This window comes from Sparus aurata, chromosome 8, assembly GCF_900880675.1.
Source record: "Sparus aurata chromosome 8, fSpaAur1.1, whole genome shotgun sequence".
NCBI lineage: Eukaryota > Metazoa > Chordata > Actinopteri > Spariformes > Sparidae > Sparus > Sparus aurata.
In genome coordinates, this window is record NC_044194.1 from 21066850 (window position 1) to 21084270 (window position 17421).

General features: G+C 41.8%; 1 protein-coding gene across 3 annotated transcripts in view; it reads left to right on the top strand.

The window, feature by feature from the left end:
- LOC115587125 (transcription factor SOX-6-like) overlaps positions 1-17421 on the top strand; it is a 111642-nt gene that overhangs the window by 80778 nt on the left and 13443 nt on the right. For 2 of the 3 annotated variants that reach the window (XM_030426762.1, XM_030426763.1), the window contains exons 10-12: positions 7331-7480; positions 10049-10226; positions 12541-12776. In XM_030426762.1, coding sequence (XP_030282622.1) covers positions 7331-7480; positions 10049-10226; positions 12541-12776 — 564 coding nt within the window. The remainder of the gene's footprint in view (positions 1-7330; positions 7481-10048; positions 10227-12540; positions 12777-17421) is intronic. The other variant, XM_030426764.1, reaches the window with a different exon arrangement.

The following is a 17421-nucleotide window of genomic DNA, read 5'->3' on the forward strand; positions in this document are numbered from 1 at the left end:
TCTTCAGTATGTCTACAATGATAACTCGAGTGAGTTTTTCACAGACCGAGCCATGAGGGTGAGGGTTTGTCGAGTGACAAAATACATATGGATCTAATCCTGAGGGTGTAACCAGCAGGCCAGAACCCAAGACGATTGTGTAGAAGTGAGTTGATAAATAGAAAAGACAGTCAAGATAAGAAGCCTTGGCAAACTAAATGAAACTCCTTCTTGTTCTAACCTCGCCCGCAGTTCAAAGGGGCATAAAAACCTGTAACATTTTCATAAGGTAGACGAAAAACACTTGCTTCCAATCAAATGCCTGCGACATTTTCATAAGATACAAGAAAAACACTTGCTTCTAATCAAATGCATGAAACCTTTTTTTTTACTTCTCAGAGGAGATCAAGAGGCCAAGGCTAATATAAAACTTGCTGAGTGTCTGGTAGACTTTCACGAAAAAAACGCACTGGCAACACTTGCAAAAAGGAAGCTGCATGAAAAGTGGTAATCATCATGACAGAAGGTCTAACTTCAACAACAGAAAACGGACGATCCCTGGAAAGTGCAGATTCTTGGCCAATAAAATAACCATTAAATTAAAAAACAAAGTTGCTACTACTTGCGACAAGTACTATTTTCTTACAGCTGCACCGTGCTACAGTATACATTCTTCCAAAAACATCAATAAGAGCAATATGATGATGTTTGAATGGTTAGGGAACACAAACGGATGCATGCATTTCTTTATGAATTTGAATGAAGTTAACTTTTTTCAATAAAACAACATGACGCTACGGTGAGAGATGAAGCTTTATCGCCTGACGCTAACATGCTAGCGCTCTTATCTGCTGCCTGTCAGCTGTGTGAGACAAAAGCTGTTATGATGAATCACAGAGGAATTCCGCCCCACCAGCGCAACACCTGGCCCCGGCAATTCATCAAATATTTTATTGCCGCTTGACACCTGTGGTTTGAAAATAGCACTTATCCATAATGGTTATCATAGAGCATATTTGCAAAGAAAAAACAAAGTGAAACAAAAACAAAAAAAAAGAAAAGAAAAATGGAATCGTTACTCCCTAAAGACTGTTTGGAATTTCTCAACACGGCCCCGTCGCCCCTCCTGCTGTACCTACTATCAGAGGAAAGAACAAAAGCCCTCAAAAGCTTTTTCACTGGCAAACAATGTTGCTTCATCATGTCAGCCATTACCATAGCATGGCTTTTGGATGTTACAAGAATCCTTATCTCAGTTTATTCAATTTGTATTGTGGTTTTTCACTTATCGAGGCCCTCATTAGCTGCTATTGACTTTGCAAAGCGCCTTGCTGCGCTGAGGGGATGGGAGCCACGGCGCAGCCTATCTCCACTCCTGGCTTTGAAATGATCAAAAGAGTCTCTTACCTCTTACAAGAGTGAGAGGTAAGAGGATGAATGATGTCGGAGATGCAAACTCATTCACATTTAAACACTGCCTGAGACGGGGAGAATGAGAGGCAGAGAGGAACCTGAATGAGAGAGGAAGCTTCTCATCACGGCGTTGGCTGAAATCGAGTTGAAGACAGAAGACAGAGAGCGTGGGGGAAGTGTTTATGAGAGGAAAAAAAGGATGATTATCTGAGGAATTTTTGTGAGACGGAGGCGCTGGCTCCCAGCACATGTTTGGACATTGTTTTGACAACAATGCCTCCGCCAAAAGCAATCATGACGAGATTTATGAGTTGTACTTGTTTGGTTATGTATCTTGATTTCAAAAATTTGCCAGCAGCGCTCTTTGTGCGGTGATACAAAGCACTTTTAGCGATTCAAAAAAGAAATCATACAGAAACTAGATGAGATGGACACAATGAAACACCTGCACAGTGTGCTTCCATCCAGTCCAACGGCCTTGCAGTTAATGCTGTACTTTGTGAAGTTGATATTGTTCAGCCTCTTGAAGTAAATCAACCCTTCACTTGGACCGCTTGTAACATATATAATGTAGGTCGCATCATCCTGGAGTGTCTTTGCTGTGCATGAGCTGCTTGTTTGTCTGGCGATGAGCCTCGTCAACTACAGGGTTTCCCTCAGAAAAATGTGTAATTGATCCTTTAATTTTTCAGACTGACAACATTTTCTATATTCCAACATTGCAGAGTATTGGTTTGAATGATTACTACACAGGCAACATATCATGTGATCCACAGCTAGGTCAGTCTGACAGATCGTGGACATATCTTGACTGTGATTACTGTGTTGTTGTCTAAATGATAGCCTAATTCTTTCCCAGTGCTGAGCAATCATGCATTATATGAGTAGTGTAGGTTATTAGAATTTCCAAATCAGTATTATAATACAGCTACTATGTTGAGTAATGCAGCGGTACTGTGTTGCTGTAGGTACGTAGGGCAGGTTAAGGATACTTCACATCAGCTGCTAGCCAAAAAGCTGAACAAAATAGGATGAGGCAGAGAGTGTACTTTCGACAGTGGGAAATTGGAGTCTCAGTCAGTTAAATATGCAAAGAACATCATTGTCCGTAGCAAACTTTGCGCAAGCAGCGAAACGCTTTCAACCGTGAAAAATACAACATCTAATTTACTGAGGCTTCTGATACAGCAGCACAGCGAAGCAAAACTTGTTGAAAAAGAATGAGAAAAAAAAAAAAAAACTGCCGTTGCTGACAACAAGGCGTCTACTGCCAGGGAAGCAGCATGCACTCCTAAGTACCGCTCTCTGCACTCCAGCTAATGAACTGAACTGGATTTCAGGGCAGGACACAGTTGTGGAGAGACGTTAAGTGAAACAAGACCTAGAGAAGCTCGCAAAGTAATATAGTATAATAACGACTACTTTTATTTTTACTGTTGATACTAAGAAAGGTGTCAATTAATATTATCACTTTGTAATGGTGTAATAAGTTAAAAGTAACTTGCAAAATAATGCAGCTTATCGCAGAAACAACCTTTTCTGTGTCATGTAGCACTTCTTCATGTTTAAATGTAATCACTTCTCCTGATGTTAGCGCAGTTCTTTATTTAAGGTCAGGCTGCTCTGCTACACACTTCTGCAGGAAACCCTGAACTAACGTGATTCTGATGTCAGAGATTAACAACTAAACTGACGAGTGGAAAAGAGACATTAGATGTCTCTACATCCTGCACTATCTTATAAGCCCTTTGGCCTGCATGTAGCCATCGCGGTTACGCTGTAGTGCCACAGTGGCTCTCTCTCTCTTTCTCAGCTCTGGCTCTGCTTTCTTTATGGGCTCTGCCTTTGGGAGGTGAGGGACAATGACAGCATTGAAAATCTGATTTCTCATGATGTTTGTGAATGGCTCATCACTTATTTACCACGCATGAAACTGTCTCTGGCCTTTGCCTCTGGCTTTGACCCTTTGACTCTGCTGTTTGTTGTTTGTCATGTTGTGTGAAGTGAGGCCAGATGTACTGTTGAACTCACTAAAAATAAGATAAAAATGCATCGGACAGGCAATTGCGTATGCAATATGGAATGCATTATGGGTTGTGGCAAACATAAGATTTGATTCATGAAGTTGCATGTACTAATGAGCCATTAATCATCATTTGTGATCAATAGAATATGTTTTTCCTTTGTGTGAGTCAGTCAGTAAATAAGCCACTGCTGTGAAGGCGTTGATCATTTCTTGACATGGCAATCCTGCGCACACATTTTGTCTGTTTTTGAGTGTTTTTTATTCGTTAGTCTCAGTTACACTCCACTTCACAATAGCCTCGGCTCCAGTGTGTGAAACTGTGCATTATCCTATAAAAAGGCATTGTAAATACGTTGTTAGTTACATGTTAGTTCTGCATTAGCAATCTCCTCTGCTACATGTAGTCAAGTACACACCAGCTGGCATCGAACCCGTTTAATGCCAGATCTGTCCTCAGTGCAGGATGGACAGATGTTTTAGCCAGACTCGTCCAGATGTTTCATAGACTGCCCCTTAGCATGCCTTTGGACAGGTGGCTGGCACAAATAGTCAACAGTGCATTTAGAATAAACCTGCAAGCAACAAGATGTTTGCTGATTCTCCAAAATATCAGAGAAGATATTCACAAGTATAAGCAAAACGCAAATGCAAAGCAGTAATCGTTCATCTCCTTTGTTTTATGCTTAAATCAACTGAAGAAACATATTCGATTAAAGGCAGGAGAACAGAAATATTTGGTAAAAGATGCCATGTCGTGCCTGACTCAACACAATTTCGATAGCACAAATGTTTTTTATCAGCGTGGGAACTTCATCGGGTCAATTGTCTCCAGAGCCTCGCAGTAGACCCCTTCACAAACAGTGGATTCCTGCTGAAGAAAGGCCTCCTTTGTTGCGGCTAATGCGAGTGAAATACAGTTGCTAAGCAGAAATTCTTGTAGAAATCATAAGACATTTCTCGCTGCCTGTCTCCATGTTCTGCCTATTTCTGTTTCAGTGTCTGCGGCATGGAGATGATGGTGAGCAACAAACTTTTGCGCCCCAGAGTCATGGATTCTTCCTCATTTCCAGCATACATAGATTCAGCCGGAATGGCTTTCTTTGTCATAAAATAAGGACAATGATTGGAAGGCAATCAGATGTGATTCGTCTCGACTTAAAAACGAAGCATCTGTTCCATAAAAGAGAACTGGAAGTGAGATAATGGTTGTCTTTATGCAGCCTGCCTCTCTGTGTATCTCTTTCACTGTCTTGGACACGACTCACCCTTCCAGTGAAATATTCACCCTCTGTGTGGGCTAGCTCAGTGGCAGTCGATCCATTTCTCCCTCTTTCCCCTCCTCCTCCTCCTCCTCCTCTCCCTGCAAACCTGCTGAAAAAGACAAAACCCCATTTGTTTTGTGTACTCCTGAGATCGATCGCAGCTCGACACTAAAAGAGGCCGGCTAAAGGGATTCTTCACTCAGTCCTAATAGGACAGGCCGGTCTGAGCCCGGAGGTGGCTGTTGGCAGGCTAAAGTACAGCAGTCAGACAGTGCTGCCCACACCCAGACCACAACAACATCACCTTCTCTCTGCTTAAGGATTAGGCCAAAGTAGGCTATTGAAAAACCTGCTGATGATCAGGAGGGTCGAAAATGACGGACTAATCATTTGGATTTGAGTCAAATTAGCACTAACGTCCGTAGGCCGGTCAGATAGTCTGGACAGCTGTGGCGTGGCTCTAGGCTCTCTTTGTCAATTTGTAATTTAGGAAATTGCAGCATTGTCTTCCCTTGGGGTTTGACTGAATGGCGAGAGCTGTAGTTGGGGTTGTTTACGCTGCACATTGGCCTCCCCAGTCGCCAATCAATCTCGGGAGTGTCTTTGAGAAACAGAGAAAAATAAAGTAAAAGCTCTGATTCTCAGTCTTTTTTTTGTCCAACTGTTGCCACTTCTTATTAGGAATTGCTGACGGAATCGCTGCTAACAGCACAATAGCCGTGGGTGTGTGTGCACACAAGCAGGCGTGGGTGTGAGATCCTAACTGTGTGTTTTACCTCAAAGACTCGTGTGTCTGCTCCCCTTAGAGCTGTAAGAATATCAGGCATCACCAGAAGTAACTCTGCGGTCGGCGTGATTGACGCGAGAGGCCTCACCACCAACCATTCAATGCACATTCTTACGGGGATCTCATATCGCCAGGGGTTGGCCCGAGTGCTCCTGGTGCCTTCCAAGGAAAATAAGCGGCGTGACATCAGGGCTTTGTTTCAACGGCGAGGCCCCTTCTGTTTGTGTTTAATATCGCTCCGAGAGAAGTGGAAAGAGGGCCAGCCAATTTTTCTGGCCCCAACCACTGAGCCTGGCGCTTCAGCGGTGAAGCGACGGTGGTCTCGTGTGTTGGCAGTGCAACACTCTCTATCCCCCTTTCTCTATCGCGCACTCTTTGCTTTTGGATCTCAGGTCCCAGGAGGCTTTGCAGTTTTGACTGCAGGGAAATCAGATCTCACAACACTGGGGTCTGTTTAGGCGAGGGGGCAGAGAGCGAAAACAGAGACAGAAAGAAGCAGAGATGGAGGTGGATTGTGAAGATGTGAAGAGCGATTCTGGAACAAAACAGAGGACTAGAGGAAAAAGGGAGAGATCAAAAGAGAGGAGGACAAAAGTAAGACAGAAACGTAGAAGTAGGGGGAGAGTATAGATGAGGTGAGAGCGACGAAAAATGAGAGGAAACCAGGAAAGCAGAAAAGGGAGAACGAGTGGAGGGAGTCTTAAGTGAAGGCCAGCCACGTCTGGGTGGTTTTCCTGAGGACAGGCTCTTTGATACTCCAGTACTCACACTCCAATGCATTTAGACAGGGGTTGACAGTGGTTACAGGCAGTGGTTTGTCTGGCCAGCTAGCTTTGATTTAGAAGACCCTGGACTGGGCCGAGTATTTGACTCTTTGATTTTTGTTGGACGGAAAATCGGTACAGGTTTTTTTTTTTTTTTTTTTTTTTTTGTACATTTAATGTTTTCGTCCAACCCTGAAGGCAGATGGCTTTCGAGCTTTCTATTATTTTTTACAATATTTTAAAGTGTTTTTCAATTGACTCTTGCCCAAAATGTAATTTCAGTATGACTACACCTACTTAAACATGATTCGCCACTGTTGTCTTTGCAATTAAAGTTAGAGAAGAAGCCTAATTGTCTGCACTGTTCATGATTAGTCTTAAGTGTATTGTATGACCCATGCTGTTTGCAGTCCTAATTTTATTTTATTTTATTTGACTATCATAAGCCAAGACTTAAAAAAGGTTAAATAGCCAGGATCACAAAAACAGCCATGCAGCTCTTTTCCATTGTGGTTCACATTGTTTTTTGAGATATAGAGGAAACCAGCCCTTTATTGTTCACAATACTGAGCCAGGCATTGTCTAAAAATCTAATTTCCATACTCAGTCTCAAAGTTTTGCAGATACAACTTAAGGAGGATTCAAGCAAAGCATTCAAATGTTTCTTTAGCTATTGTCTGGATTTATTTCTCGATGCAAATCGATACACAAGCTGCTCCCAGCATCTGTTGAAAGAATAAGTGTCAGAGATGGATTGTAGATAATTTAAAATAAAAATGTTTTGCTGGAGAGACTCCTCTATAAAGACTCGCCCCCTCAAACAAATTTTCCATTTGTGTGGGACACTCCTGTCAACTTCGGATCAAGGTGTGTGTACGTACTCGCACATTTGTTTCCATGACTTCTGAGTGTGTTTTGCAGACACACACACACTCATCTAACCTCAGAAGATGCGAGCAGCACCAGGGAGTGGATGCGAAAAAACAAAACAACAGGATCAAGGAAAGAGAGAGAGAATGAAAGAGGAAAGCCACTGACTAGTTGCTGGCCAGCGATGTTAATAGCCTGTCGGTTTTGCTGGTTTCTTTCCCTTTTGCAGCAGCTCTATGCCGCCCAGCTGGCAAGCATGCAGATCTCGCCAGGAGCCAAGATGACTCCCCTCCCGCAGGCTCCCAACTCCTCCAGTCCCCTTTCCCCCTCTGCCCTGAAGAGCGAGAAGCGAGCATCCAGTCCTGTTGCTCAGGTTAAGGTGAGTCCTTTGTTGCAGATGTTGCAAAAATGGTTTTATGTGATTTGGCAGAGTCGTCTAAATGATTCAACCGGATTTTCAGAGCCAGTTCTAAAAATTATGATTGCAAATATTGCTATTAAAGAGATAGCAGTTGGCAGAGACATGAAAATGCGACTATATTCAGTAAACAGCCAACTGTGAATTACATTACAGTATAATCGATATATATGGGAGAAAAACAGTGTCTCTGTGGTGCATAAAGTAACAGAAAAACACGATAAAACAAAGAAAAGAGTGAGGTCAGAGTATATAATGTAGGAAAACACACAGGAATAATAACTGTGATAAGCAGTTCAAGTAAAAGTGAGAGGCTGGAAATTTGGAAGTTGTTGAAACAACGTTCTGCACATGAGCCTGTACTCTTCAGCGTCAATTAGAAACAGCTTATTTAAAACTCACACACTGATACACACACACACACACGCGCGTGCACGCTCACAAACTGACACTGGCGCTGGCTGCTGTTTGGCAGGAGCCCAGACCCCTTCACTGGAGAGAGCGTACGCCTCATCTTTACTCGACGACGAGGCAGTAATGGAAACCATGTGTGTGTGGGGTACAGCTGCAAACCGGCGTCACAATAGACCGGCGTCAGAGCTCACCGCACTCAAACAGTAGTGCTGCGCCTTCCAAAATCTCCACCCTCTGCTAACCTCCGCATACGCTCAGCCCACCCCCCCCACTTCGGCATGCCACCCGCAGCCGAATTCAGTCAGTTACACTTCCAATGGTGACCCATTTTCACAACAAAAAACATTTGCTTTAATAGTGCCCGTGTCACAGTATGTACAAACCAAAACGTATATATTTTTTGTTTTAGTATTTAGCAAAAACATTATTTGGGAACTACATTCCAGATTACTTGAAACATAGTGTGACAATGGATGGAAGAAGCAGAAGTGGATTCTGCTGCAGGACTGACACGTTTCAGTGCATGTTATGATGCAGTTTTTCCTGCCTAGAAAACAAGCAACAGTTGAAATCCTTCATAAATTAATTTTACTGACTGAATGTGCTGCCGTCTGCTGATGAGGCAACTAATCTAACCACCATTCAAGACAACAGGTGGAGGTGGTGTTTGACTCTCTTTAAAGGTCCAGCATGTAAGATTGAGGCGAATCTTGGCAGAAATGGAACTTGATATTCATAGTTAAGTTTTTATCACTGTATAAGTGGATCCACCATGTTGCTCCGCCATGTTTTTACAGTAGCCCTAAATGGACAAAGCAAACACTAGCTCTAGAGAGGACATTTCTGTTAGTTGTGTTTTTAGTGGCGACTGTAGGGAGGGTGAGATGTGGGGTGTTCCTGAACCACCTGAAGTGGTTGCAAAAATGAATTTAAGACATCCTGATATGATTATTCTGGCATGGAATTACAAAACAAACACATTTGTACCGCGCAATGTTTAATTTTAAATGCTTAACGCATCTTTTTTAGATTTTTGACAGAGTTTGAAACTTACAATGTACATTACTGCCACCATATGTCAGTCAGTGGAATGACGTGAAAACTACTGGCAGGCCTTTCTGCATTTCTGCAAAACCACAGATAAATGTTTCAGCTTTTTGTATGTATTGTATTTCTCTTGTCACAAAAACCACTTGATTAGGGTTAAATGAAACATCATGGCGTGGCTGATTGTAGCTGTTTTGGTCGCTATGATCATAGATGGAGACGGTCCAAATTTCTTTGACAAATAGCTGGTTTTGGTCGCCACAAAATCCAGGAAAAACAGGAAATGTCCACGGGTCTCCTTAAAAAAACAAACACGTTTGTTGCGACAAAAAAGGATGGAAATATCCCCAGGTGTCCTTATAAATACCCATTGCTGTGAGATTAACTGTGGTTGGGTGTTTGGCAGTAATTGTTGGCGATAATAATGCCAATGTCAACCTTGGACGTATCTCTAGTTTTCAGAAACATTACTTACCAACATTATATTGGGCTGTGAGGAAAAGACAAAATGAGGAACCTGCTTAAAACATGCTAGCAATGGGGCGCCGTTTAGATCAGTGGGTAGAGCGGGCGTCCCATGTACAGAGGCTTTGTCCTCGCTGCAGCGGCCCTGGGTTAGAGTCCCGGCCTGGGGCCCTTTGTTCAACCTGTTTCCTGTCATGTCTTCAGCTGTTGTATCAATAAAGCCAAAGGCCAATATTTATATATATATATATGTATGTATATATATATATATGTATGTATATATATATATATATATATATATATATATATATATATATATATATATAGATATATATATATATAGATATATATATATATATATATATATATATATATATACATATATATATATATATATATATATATATACATATATATATATACATATATATATAAAATATATTAAAAAAACATGCTAGCAATGAGTAATGGCTCTGAATTATAGGCAAGATCACACGCTAATTCCTCAAGCTCAATACAACAGCTACTAATACAGTTGCAAATACGGGTCATTTAATACACATCCTGATCCACCAAACACTGTTGTGTCCGTTCTACTAACAGGAAGAAGGATCCACACAGCCATTGAACCTCTCAGCCAGACCCAAGACAGCCGAGCCTCTTCGCTCACCGACGTCCCCGACACAGAGTCTGTTCTCTGGAAACAAGTCCAGCCCTACAGGCATGGGCAAGGGCCGAATCCCAAGCCCCATCTCCAACATGGGCAGGAACACCTCTCTGGGTAGGTAACAAACACATTTATGCACTTCAGCACCAGTGTTTCCTTTACCACTTGGTAGACAGGGTGGGCCACTGCATTAGCGCTCCAACTCTGCCTAAAAGAAGTACATTAATGTTGGCTTTACTGACATGTTCAATAAGAATCACAAGGTCTGAATGCTGCTTCACCATGCCAGGACTTAATTCTGAGGGGAAACACTGACGTACTCTGCACATACATGCTCTCTCAGACACAAACAAACTCTCAAACACCAGCGTATTGTCCACATCTGTACTGTAGATACATCCAGAGCAAACACGTCCTCACTCCAGTGTGAAACTGTGCCTTTCCCTCAACCGGAAAAACAAAAACATCACCCACCCAAACACCCTTCTCCGCGCCACACACAGACAAACCAGGCTGCGTCGCATGCGCCTGATAGACTGCAGACACCTCAACCCCACGAGGAGACCTGTGTGTGTGTGTGTGTGTTTGTGTTTTACAGGAGTCCAAAGCCCTGTATTTAGCCCCAATGAAAACCCCGGCAGCGGAAGCAGTGAAACCCAGCACACGTTATTTGGTTTTTAAGAGCTTCCTCACATCATTGTCTGCCCGCGCTAGACCTTTTATGCCCCTACCTCTGCTATCTGTTATTAAGGCCAATCTAAACCCTCTCATTATATCCCCCCAGAAAACAATTTCGCCAGCTCCTCTGGAGTGGCTTTGAGGACGCGTCGCTTGTGTTCCCTGCAAAGTTATTTTTTGCCCATTTTAACGGCCACCCAAGCATACAGGGCTTCCTACTTGTCTGCTAATTAAACGAGGAGGGCGACGGAAACTTTGCATCCTTTTATTTATTTATTTTTTTTCATTCTTCAAATGTGCATCGGCTTCAAAAGTGTGAAGCAGGCGCATAAACAAGGAGGAGGAGGTTCGGTCATGTTTAGACACAAGTGGACTGGATAAACAACTTTAGCAGCAGTTGCCCCTGATAAGACTGGAAATAATCATTTCTTATTAAGAAGTTTATGTTGCATTTCGTAGGAGTCCATATGCAGCAATTCTGGTTTCAGACCCACTGTGGACTTACAGAAGCATGAAATCACACACGTGTAACAAACTGTGTTCTTCAGATTCTGAGGTGACCAGGAGAAAAACAGAACAAAAACTCAAACAGTATATTTGTTTAAGTTCTAGTCAGAGTATCTCATTACATTTGAAATGGATAAATTCAGCCATTTATGAAAATTTGGTCATTATCTACTCAACCTGATGCCAAGACAGGTGTATTTTTGTATTCGCCAAAACATTTCTGGAGCTTCACAGCAAAACTCTGGGGCAGCATTCTCCTAAACAACTGAAGTGGATGGGGACTTCTTTTAAAACATATATACAACCAAATTAAATCAATTTGGCTTCCAGAGACATGGATTAAACCGGACAAGCTGTATAGAGCAATTTTGATTTATTGCAGTTTTACATTTTTAAACAAATCCCCACCCACTTCAGCTGTTTAGGAGAACGCTGCAGTGATGTTTTGCTGTGAAGCTCCAGAAATGTTTTGTGGACTACAAATCTCACCTGTCTTACCATCCACATGGGGATGAGTATGATTTAATTTTCATTTTTGGGTGAAATTGGCCTTTCATAAAAGACACAACCACCTAGAAAGTAACATTTCCACTTGCTGTATTATCACAAGAAAAGGCAAACACCTTGTTTTACCCATTTTTGAAGCAGCATTTGCAAATCAGAATTTATCATACAGTTGCAAGTAGATGAACTCCTTGAAAAAAGCACTCTTGGAGCATAAAAGCACAATTTAAAAGTTCAAAAGGGTTTTTCACTTCAGTAAGTCCCAGTTCTTTAAGAGCTGCTTGGTTACAGTTAATGAAACAATACAGAAAAACCCAGAAAACCTATATTCTCAGCTTTAGTATGACAGATGGGCTTTTAAATGAATATAGCCGACAATTTCCTGCCAAAGTTGGAACACATTTTGTGACTTGAAATGATCGATTTCTTTATTATTCTTTTCCTCTGTCCTTGTCTGGAGTGGTTTTGTTGGTAAAAATGGATCTCATTTATATATTTCGACACCAATCAGAACATAGCGACATTTGAATCTGATGACAGTTGCAGGGTTGTTGCCCATGAAGCCAAGCTATTGTCAAATCTAATCAAACCACTTAACCACACAAAATTGGCTTAGTTTTATTCTGACTTAAGCTTGAATCGTTCCCTATTTATTCTTTAATACTTGTGGTTGATGATAAAAGCCTGGCCTCTTGTATCCAAGCCACACACTCTTTGCCTTTCTTCCCTGTCCTGCCAGTCAAAGTGACACACCGTCGTCCTTCTCCCCTCCCAGACATCCTGTCCAGCCTCAACTCCACAGCGCTGTTTGGGGACCAGGACGCGGTGATGAAGGCCATCCAGGAGGCGAGGAGCATGAGGGAGCAGATCCAGAGGGAGCAGCTCCACCACCAGCAGCAGCAGCAGCCAGGACACCACAGTCTGGAGGCCAAACTGTCAGCTCTGAGCAGCATGAGCCTCAACAACGGCAACAAGGTTAGAGGGACAGACAGATCACGTGTGGCTACATAGGAAGATGCACAGACACACTTGGTTGATAAGGTCTATGAGAATCACATGGTCTAAATGCAGTTTTCAAAGGCATTTTCTTTCATGTGAAGAAAGAATTCTGATTGAAATGCTGATGGGTCTGCGTGCACACATCCACAAGAACTACACAAATGGAAGGATATACATGATTTACAGCGCATGTGACACACATCAACAGGCAGGCACCAAGTATTTGTTGAGGTACAATTTCTAATCTAATGCTACTTTGTACGCTCAGTCGGCTATTTACTTTGCAGACTAAGATTTTACACACGGCATATCTTCAGCAAGATAGGCTGCACAATAGGGATAAAAGAAGGTAAAAGCAGCTCCATAAAAAATTTTAAAGTTCAAAGTAGCTCCACCTGAGCCAAGTAAAAGGCTTTTTACCTGTAAATGCCTCAGTAATTTTATATTGGCACTCTAAACAGGACAATTATACAGGGTTAGGTCAGATTACTTTGAAATGTAGAGTTATTAAATACAAATTACATGGCAACTTTTGCTATAGTTGCATAATCTATTCTATCAATAAATCAATCAGACTTTATTGTATACCACCAATTCACAACAAAAGTCCTCTCACAACACTTTCCGATTTGAGCAGGTCTAATACATACTCCTTGATTGGCTTGCAAAAAATTCAGTCTAGTCTGAAAACGGTTTGGATCCAAATTTGGATTACATTGAAATTATTGCTCCTTTTTTCTATAAACATCTCATTTTCATTTTGTAAATAAAATATATTTTGCATATTCAGCATTCACATTTAGTCAAATCAAATTATGCGTTCAACCCACACACAACCCGAACCGCCACCACATAAATTTCAAAGTAAAAGCACGCAACAAAATGTTACACAATCAACAGAACCCATCAAACAAACACTCTCAGGATACAGTTAGCCAAATTCTGATTCAGCCTTCTTGGATTCAGATATTATAAATTAAAAAGGCCTTTTCAGGCTTCCTAATGAATGTCACTCGGCCCCATATACTTGAGCAACTAGCGGACAGTACTCTCTTTCTCCATTTTTTTAAATTTAAGTAAACTTTTACTTTAACAATGGGGTATCACTACTTTTTCCTCAATAAAAGATGTGAACATCTTCCCAAAAAGTGTTGCACGTGTGCACAGATCGATCTACTCCTCGCTCCGGTCTTATATTTTCTCCAGTATTCCATTGGCCGAGTGTTCAAGGTTTCAGCTCAGCTCGTGCATCAGGCTGAAGAAGAATATTCATGGATGATATTTGGTGTTGTTTGGCTCGGGCTGCAGCTCTTGAGGACTTCTCTTTTCTCCTCTCATCTCCACGGCCACCCAGAAGCCAACAGCTTTGAAGAGGGAGCAGCTGGGCCAATGACAAGTGATGGTTTTGGCTTGTGTGTATGTGTGTGTGTGTGTGTGTGTGTGTGTGTGTGCCTGCCTTGACTGAGTGGGTGTTTTTTTGGGAGAAGAGATGGTGTTAACATTAGTGTGTGTATGTGTGTGTGTATGAGAGTGTGTGTGTGTGTGTGTGTGTGTGTGTGTGTGTGTGTGTTTGTGTGTAATGGAGTCCAGCTCTCTACTTGCCCTGGAGGGGGGATCCCGGCCTCAGGGTTTTAGCCCAATTAAAGGGCCTTTCTCAGGGAAGGGACCTCCCCCCGCACTCACCTCTTCCCCCACTCATCTCTCCCCCTTGGGCTGAGGGAGACAGGGCCTTTGTACCAGGGTCTCGTATCCAGCGGGAAATCCATATTCCAAAACATCTTCAATCAGTCTGATCAGCCACTCACAGATCCGGGGATCAGACATTCAGTAAAATAAGGAACATGATTAGACCGGCTCTCCTGCGCAATTGATCCCATGTTGCTTGCAAGGATGAGGAGAAGGAGGAGGAGAGGAGCTCATGAATATTTTAGGGGTGGAGACTTTGAACCCACCAACCCCAACTAGGTCATGATTGGTGCACTCCAAGGATAGGCTGTTTTGAATTTTTTGGACTTGTTTGCCTTGCATCTTCAGGAGGAAAACATCCAAAATCTGGCAAAATATATCTTTGCTGTACTTATCCTCAGTCCCAAGTTGACTTTTTTTTTTATAAGTCATTATACTAGTAAACACTGAGAAACTCATAAATATAAATTATACAACAGCCTATACTAATAAATTGTTTATTAAGATTTAATGAGAGTTGTCTGCCGCAGGTCTGGTGAAAAACCCCACCGATGTTCCCAAATAAGTTTGTGCTTTAAAGAGCTTTCTGCACAAAGTTAACTTTGACATGATGAAGGTGAGTGTGTTGCAGGGAGAGCCCTACATGCCTCTCTCTCTATATTTTCCAACTTTATAAGAACAAAACCAAAGCAATGCAGTAATTTGGTTTATAGCTCCATGCCTCCTAATAAAAAGCTCATTTGGAAAGTCTCAAAGTAATTGTTTCCGGTTCAGGGACGACAGCAGGCTGTGGTGTTTGTTGTCAGTTTGTTATTCGTTACCTAACAACAGCAGCTCAAAGACTCTTTCTCTCGGCTTTAAATACATAATTTTTTCTTTGGGATGGAGAAGTTTTTTTTGTGAGTGTGTGTTTTTTCTAAAGCGCTCAAAGGCTTTGCTCTGTCTTAAACAATTCATGGATGGAACTTGCTGGATGCTGAGAGTGTGACTCACCCGCTCCACCTCGGGAGGCAGTGAGACCAGCTCTTTTTCTTTACCTTGGATTTGTGCGTTGTTTTCTGTTCGTCAAATAAATTTGTTACTCAAATCCTCCCCTCAGAAACTTTGAGGCTCTGCCCGATCCTTTTTGTTTTATGACATTGTGCTAACAGAGCACACTGGGCTTCTTTGGAGGGAATGAGACAACTGCTGCAAATGGTATGTCACTGTAATATTGAGCGTTGAGCTATGTATTGCCCACGCTGATTCAACTCAAAGGGAGCCATCGCAGTGACGTCTGAGAGTGTGTGTTTGTGTTTATTTCGCTTTCTGTTTGTATATATCTGTCCCACAGCGTTCATTTAAAGCACAGACAACATAGACATTTCCCTAAGAGTTGAAACTGATCCTGGGCTCCTTTTGTGTGTGTGTGTGTGTGTGTGTCCTGGCTCTGCACTGGCCTTGGCCATGTTAATGTCATTATAGCTGGTGTACAGACGAGAGGCCTGGCCAGTTAGTGGCATTGTTGAGTATCACCTTACGCTTACGTTGCTTCCAGCTGGTCTGTGGCTGCCAAAGCTCACTGAAATAGCCACTGTGTATGACTTTGTGGGTATGTGCATGTATGTTTCTGTATGTGTGTGCGTGTGTGTGTGTGTGTGTGTGTTTGTGTGTGTGTGTGCGGATAAAAAGTGTGTGTGTGTGTGCGACTTTTTCATCTAAACAGCCACAAAACACTCCCTATACCCACTTAAAGGAAACAAAAAAGTTTTTGAGAGATTACCACATTACATGACATGTTTTGGATGAAAAACACAAAAATCAAACGTGTGCTCAGTAGATCTTTGACTCGGACTTTAACTCATTAGAATATAAAGTAATAACAGAGAAGTGAGCATGGTAAGTTATCTTAAACAGCTTTGCACAGGAGCGGGGTAAAGTTTACTTGAAATCTGGTAGAAAAATAATACACTGCTTTGAACCACAAGGGACTACTATTCCTGTTTCCATACGAGGGGAACATGGAGGGTGATGGCAGAGTGAGAGCAGGTCAATTTACGGGCCAAATAAGAACGAGCACAAACTGCTTTCTCACTTTGGATAACACTTGGTGTGCACACAATCACTCAACAGCCGATTCTAAATTGCAAGCACTGAGTGACGGGGTCGACATAACTTGGCATACAAGCTGATCGAAGGGTTGAAACCTGCTGTATTCCTCCAAAGCCGTGAGCAGATGAAAAGTGAGTCGGGAGTTTTGACACATTGCCAGAAATGTAAAATGACCAAATCATTTGGGTCTGTAAAAAATGAGGAATATAACATAATGAAAAGTATGGCCACAATAGAGTGCTGCAGGGGTGAGTTCCAAAACTCTGAAAACAGTTCTGGTTCCTTTGTCTCGACAGCAGTTGTTTTTATTTTAATGGGTTTTAAGCAGTTTATTATAAAGTACCCAAAAATCATACTTGAATAAAAGTAAAAATATCATGTGAAATATTACTTTGGTAAAAGTGTAAGTCTACCATACAAACAGAGCTTAAGTCTGATATTAAATGTACTTATTTATCAAAAGCACAGGTAAATAACACATATAGCTGCTGAATGATTTTTGGCTTGGTCAATTATTATATTTGATATTCATCATTTTTAGAGTTATTGAAATCTCTGTTTATAAAGCATACATTTTATACTTGTTAATTCAATCAATTTAAAAGTTTAACATACTGTACATACTTGTTCCTCTCAGATACATTTGCATACTTTAAGCAAGTGCGTATTCTTTCTTCAGTTTTCGAAATGTACCAGATTTTTTAGTGGTTTTACTTTAATGTGTCCCATTATAGAGAAATGTTGTTCGTCTGTACCCTGCTGAGTAAAGTCGGTCGGCATGCTCGCAGTTTCTGTTTGTAGGGCAGAATAAATCTGGAGGAAAGCGAGGAGGGAGGAAATGGTT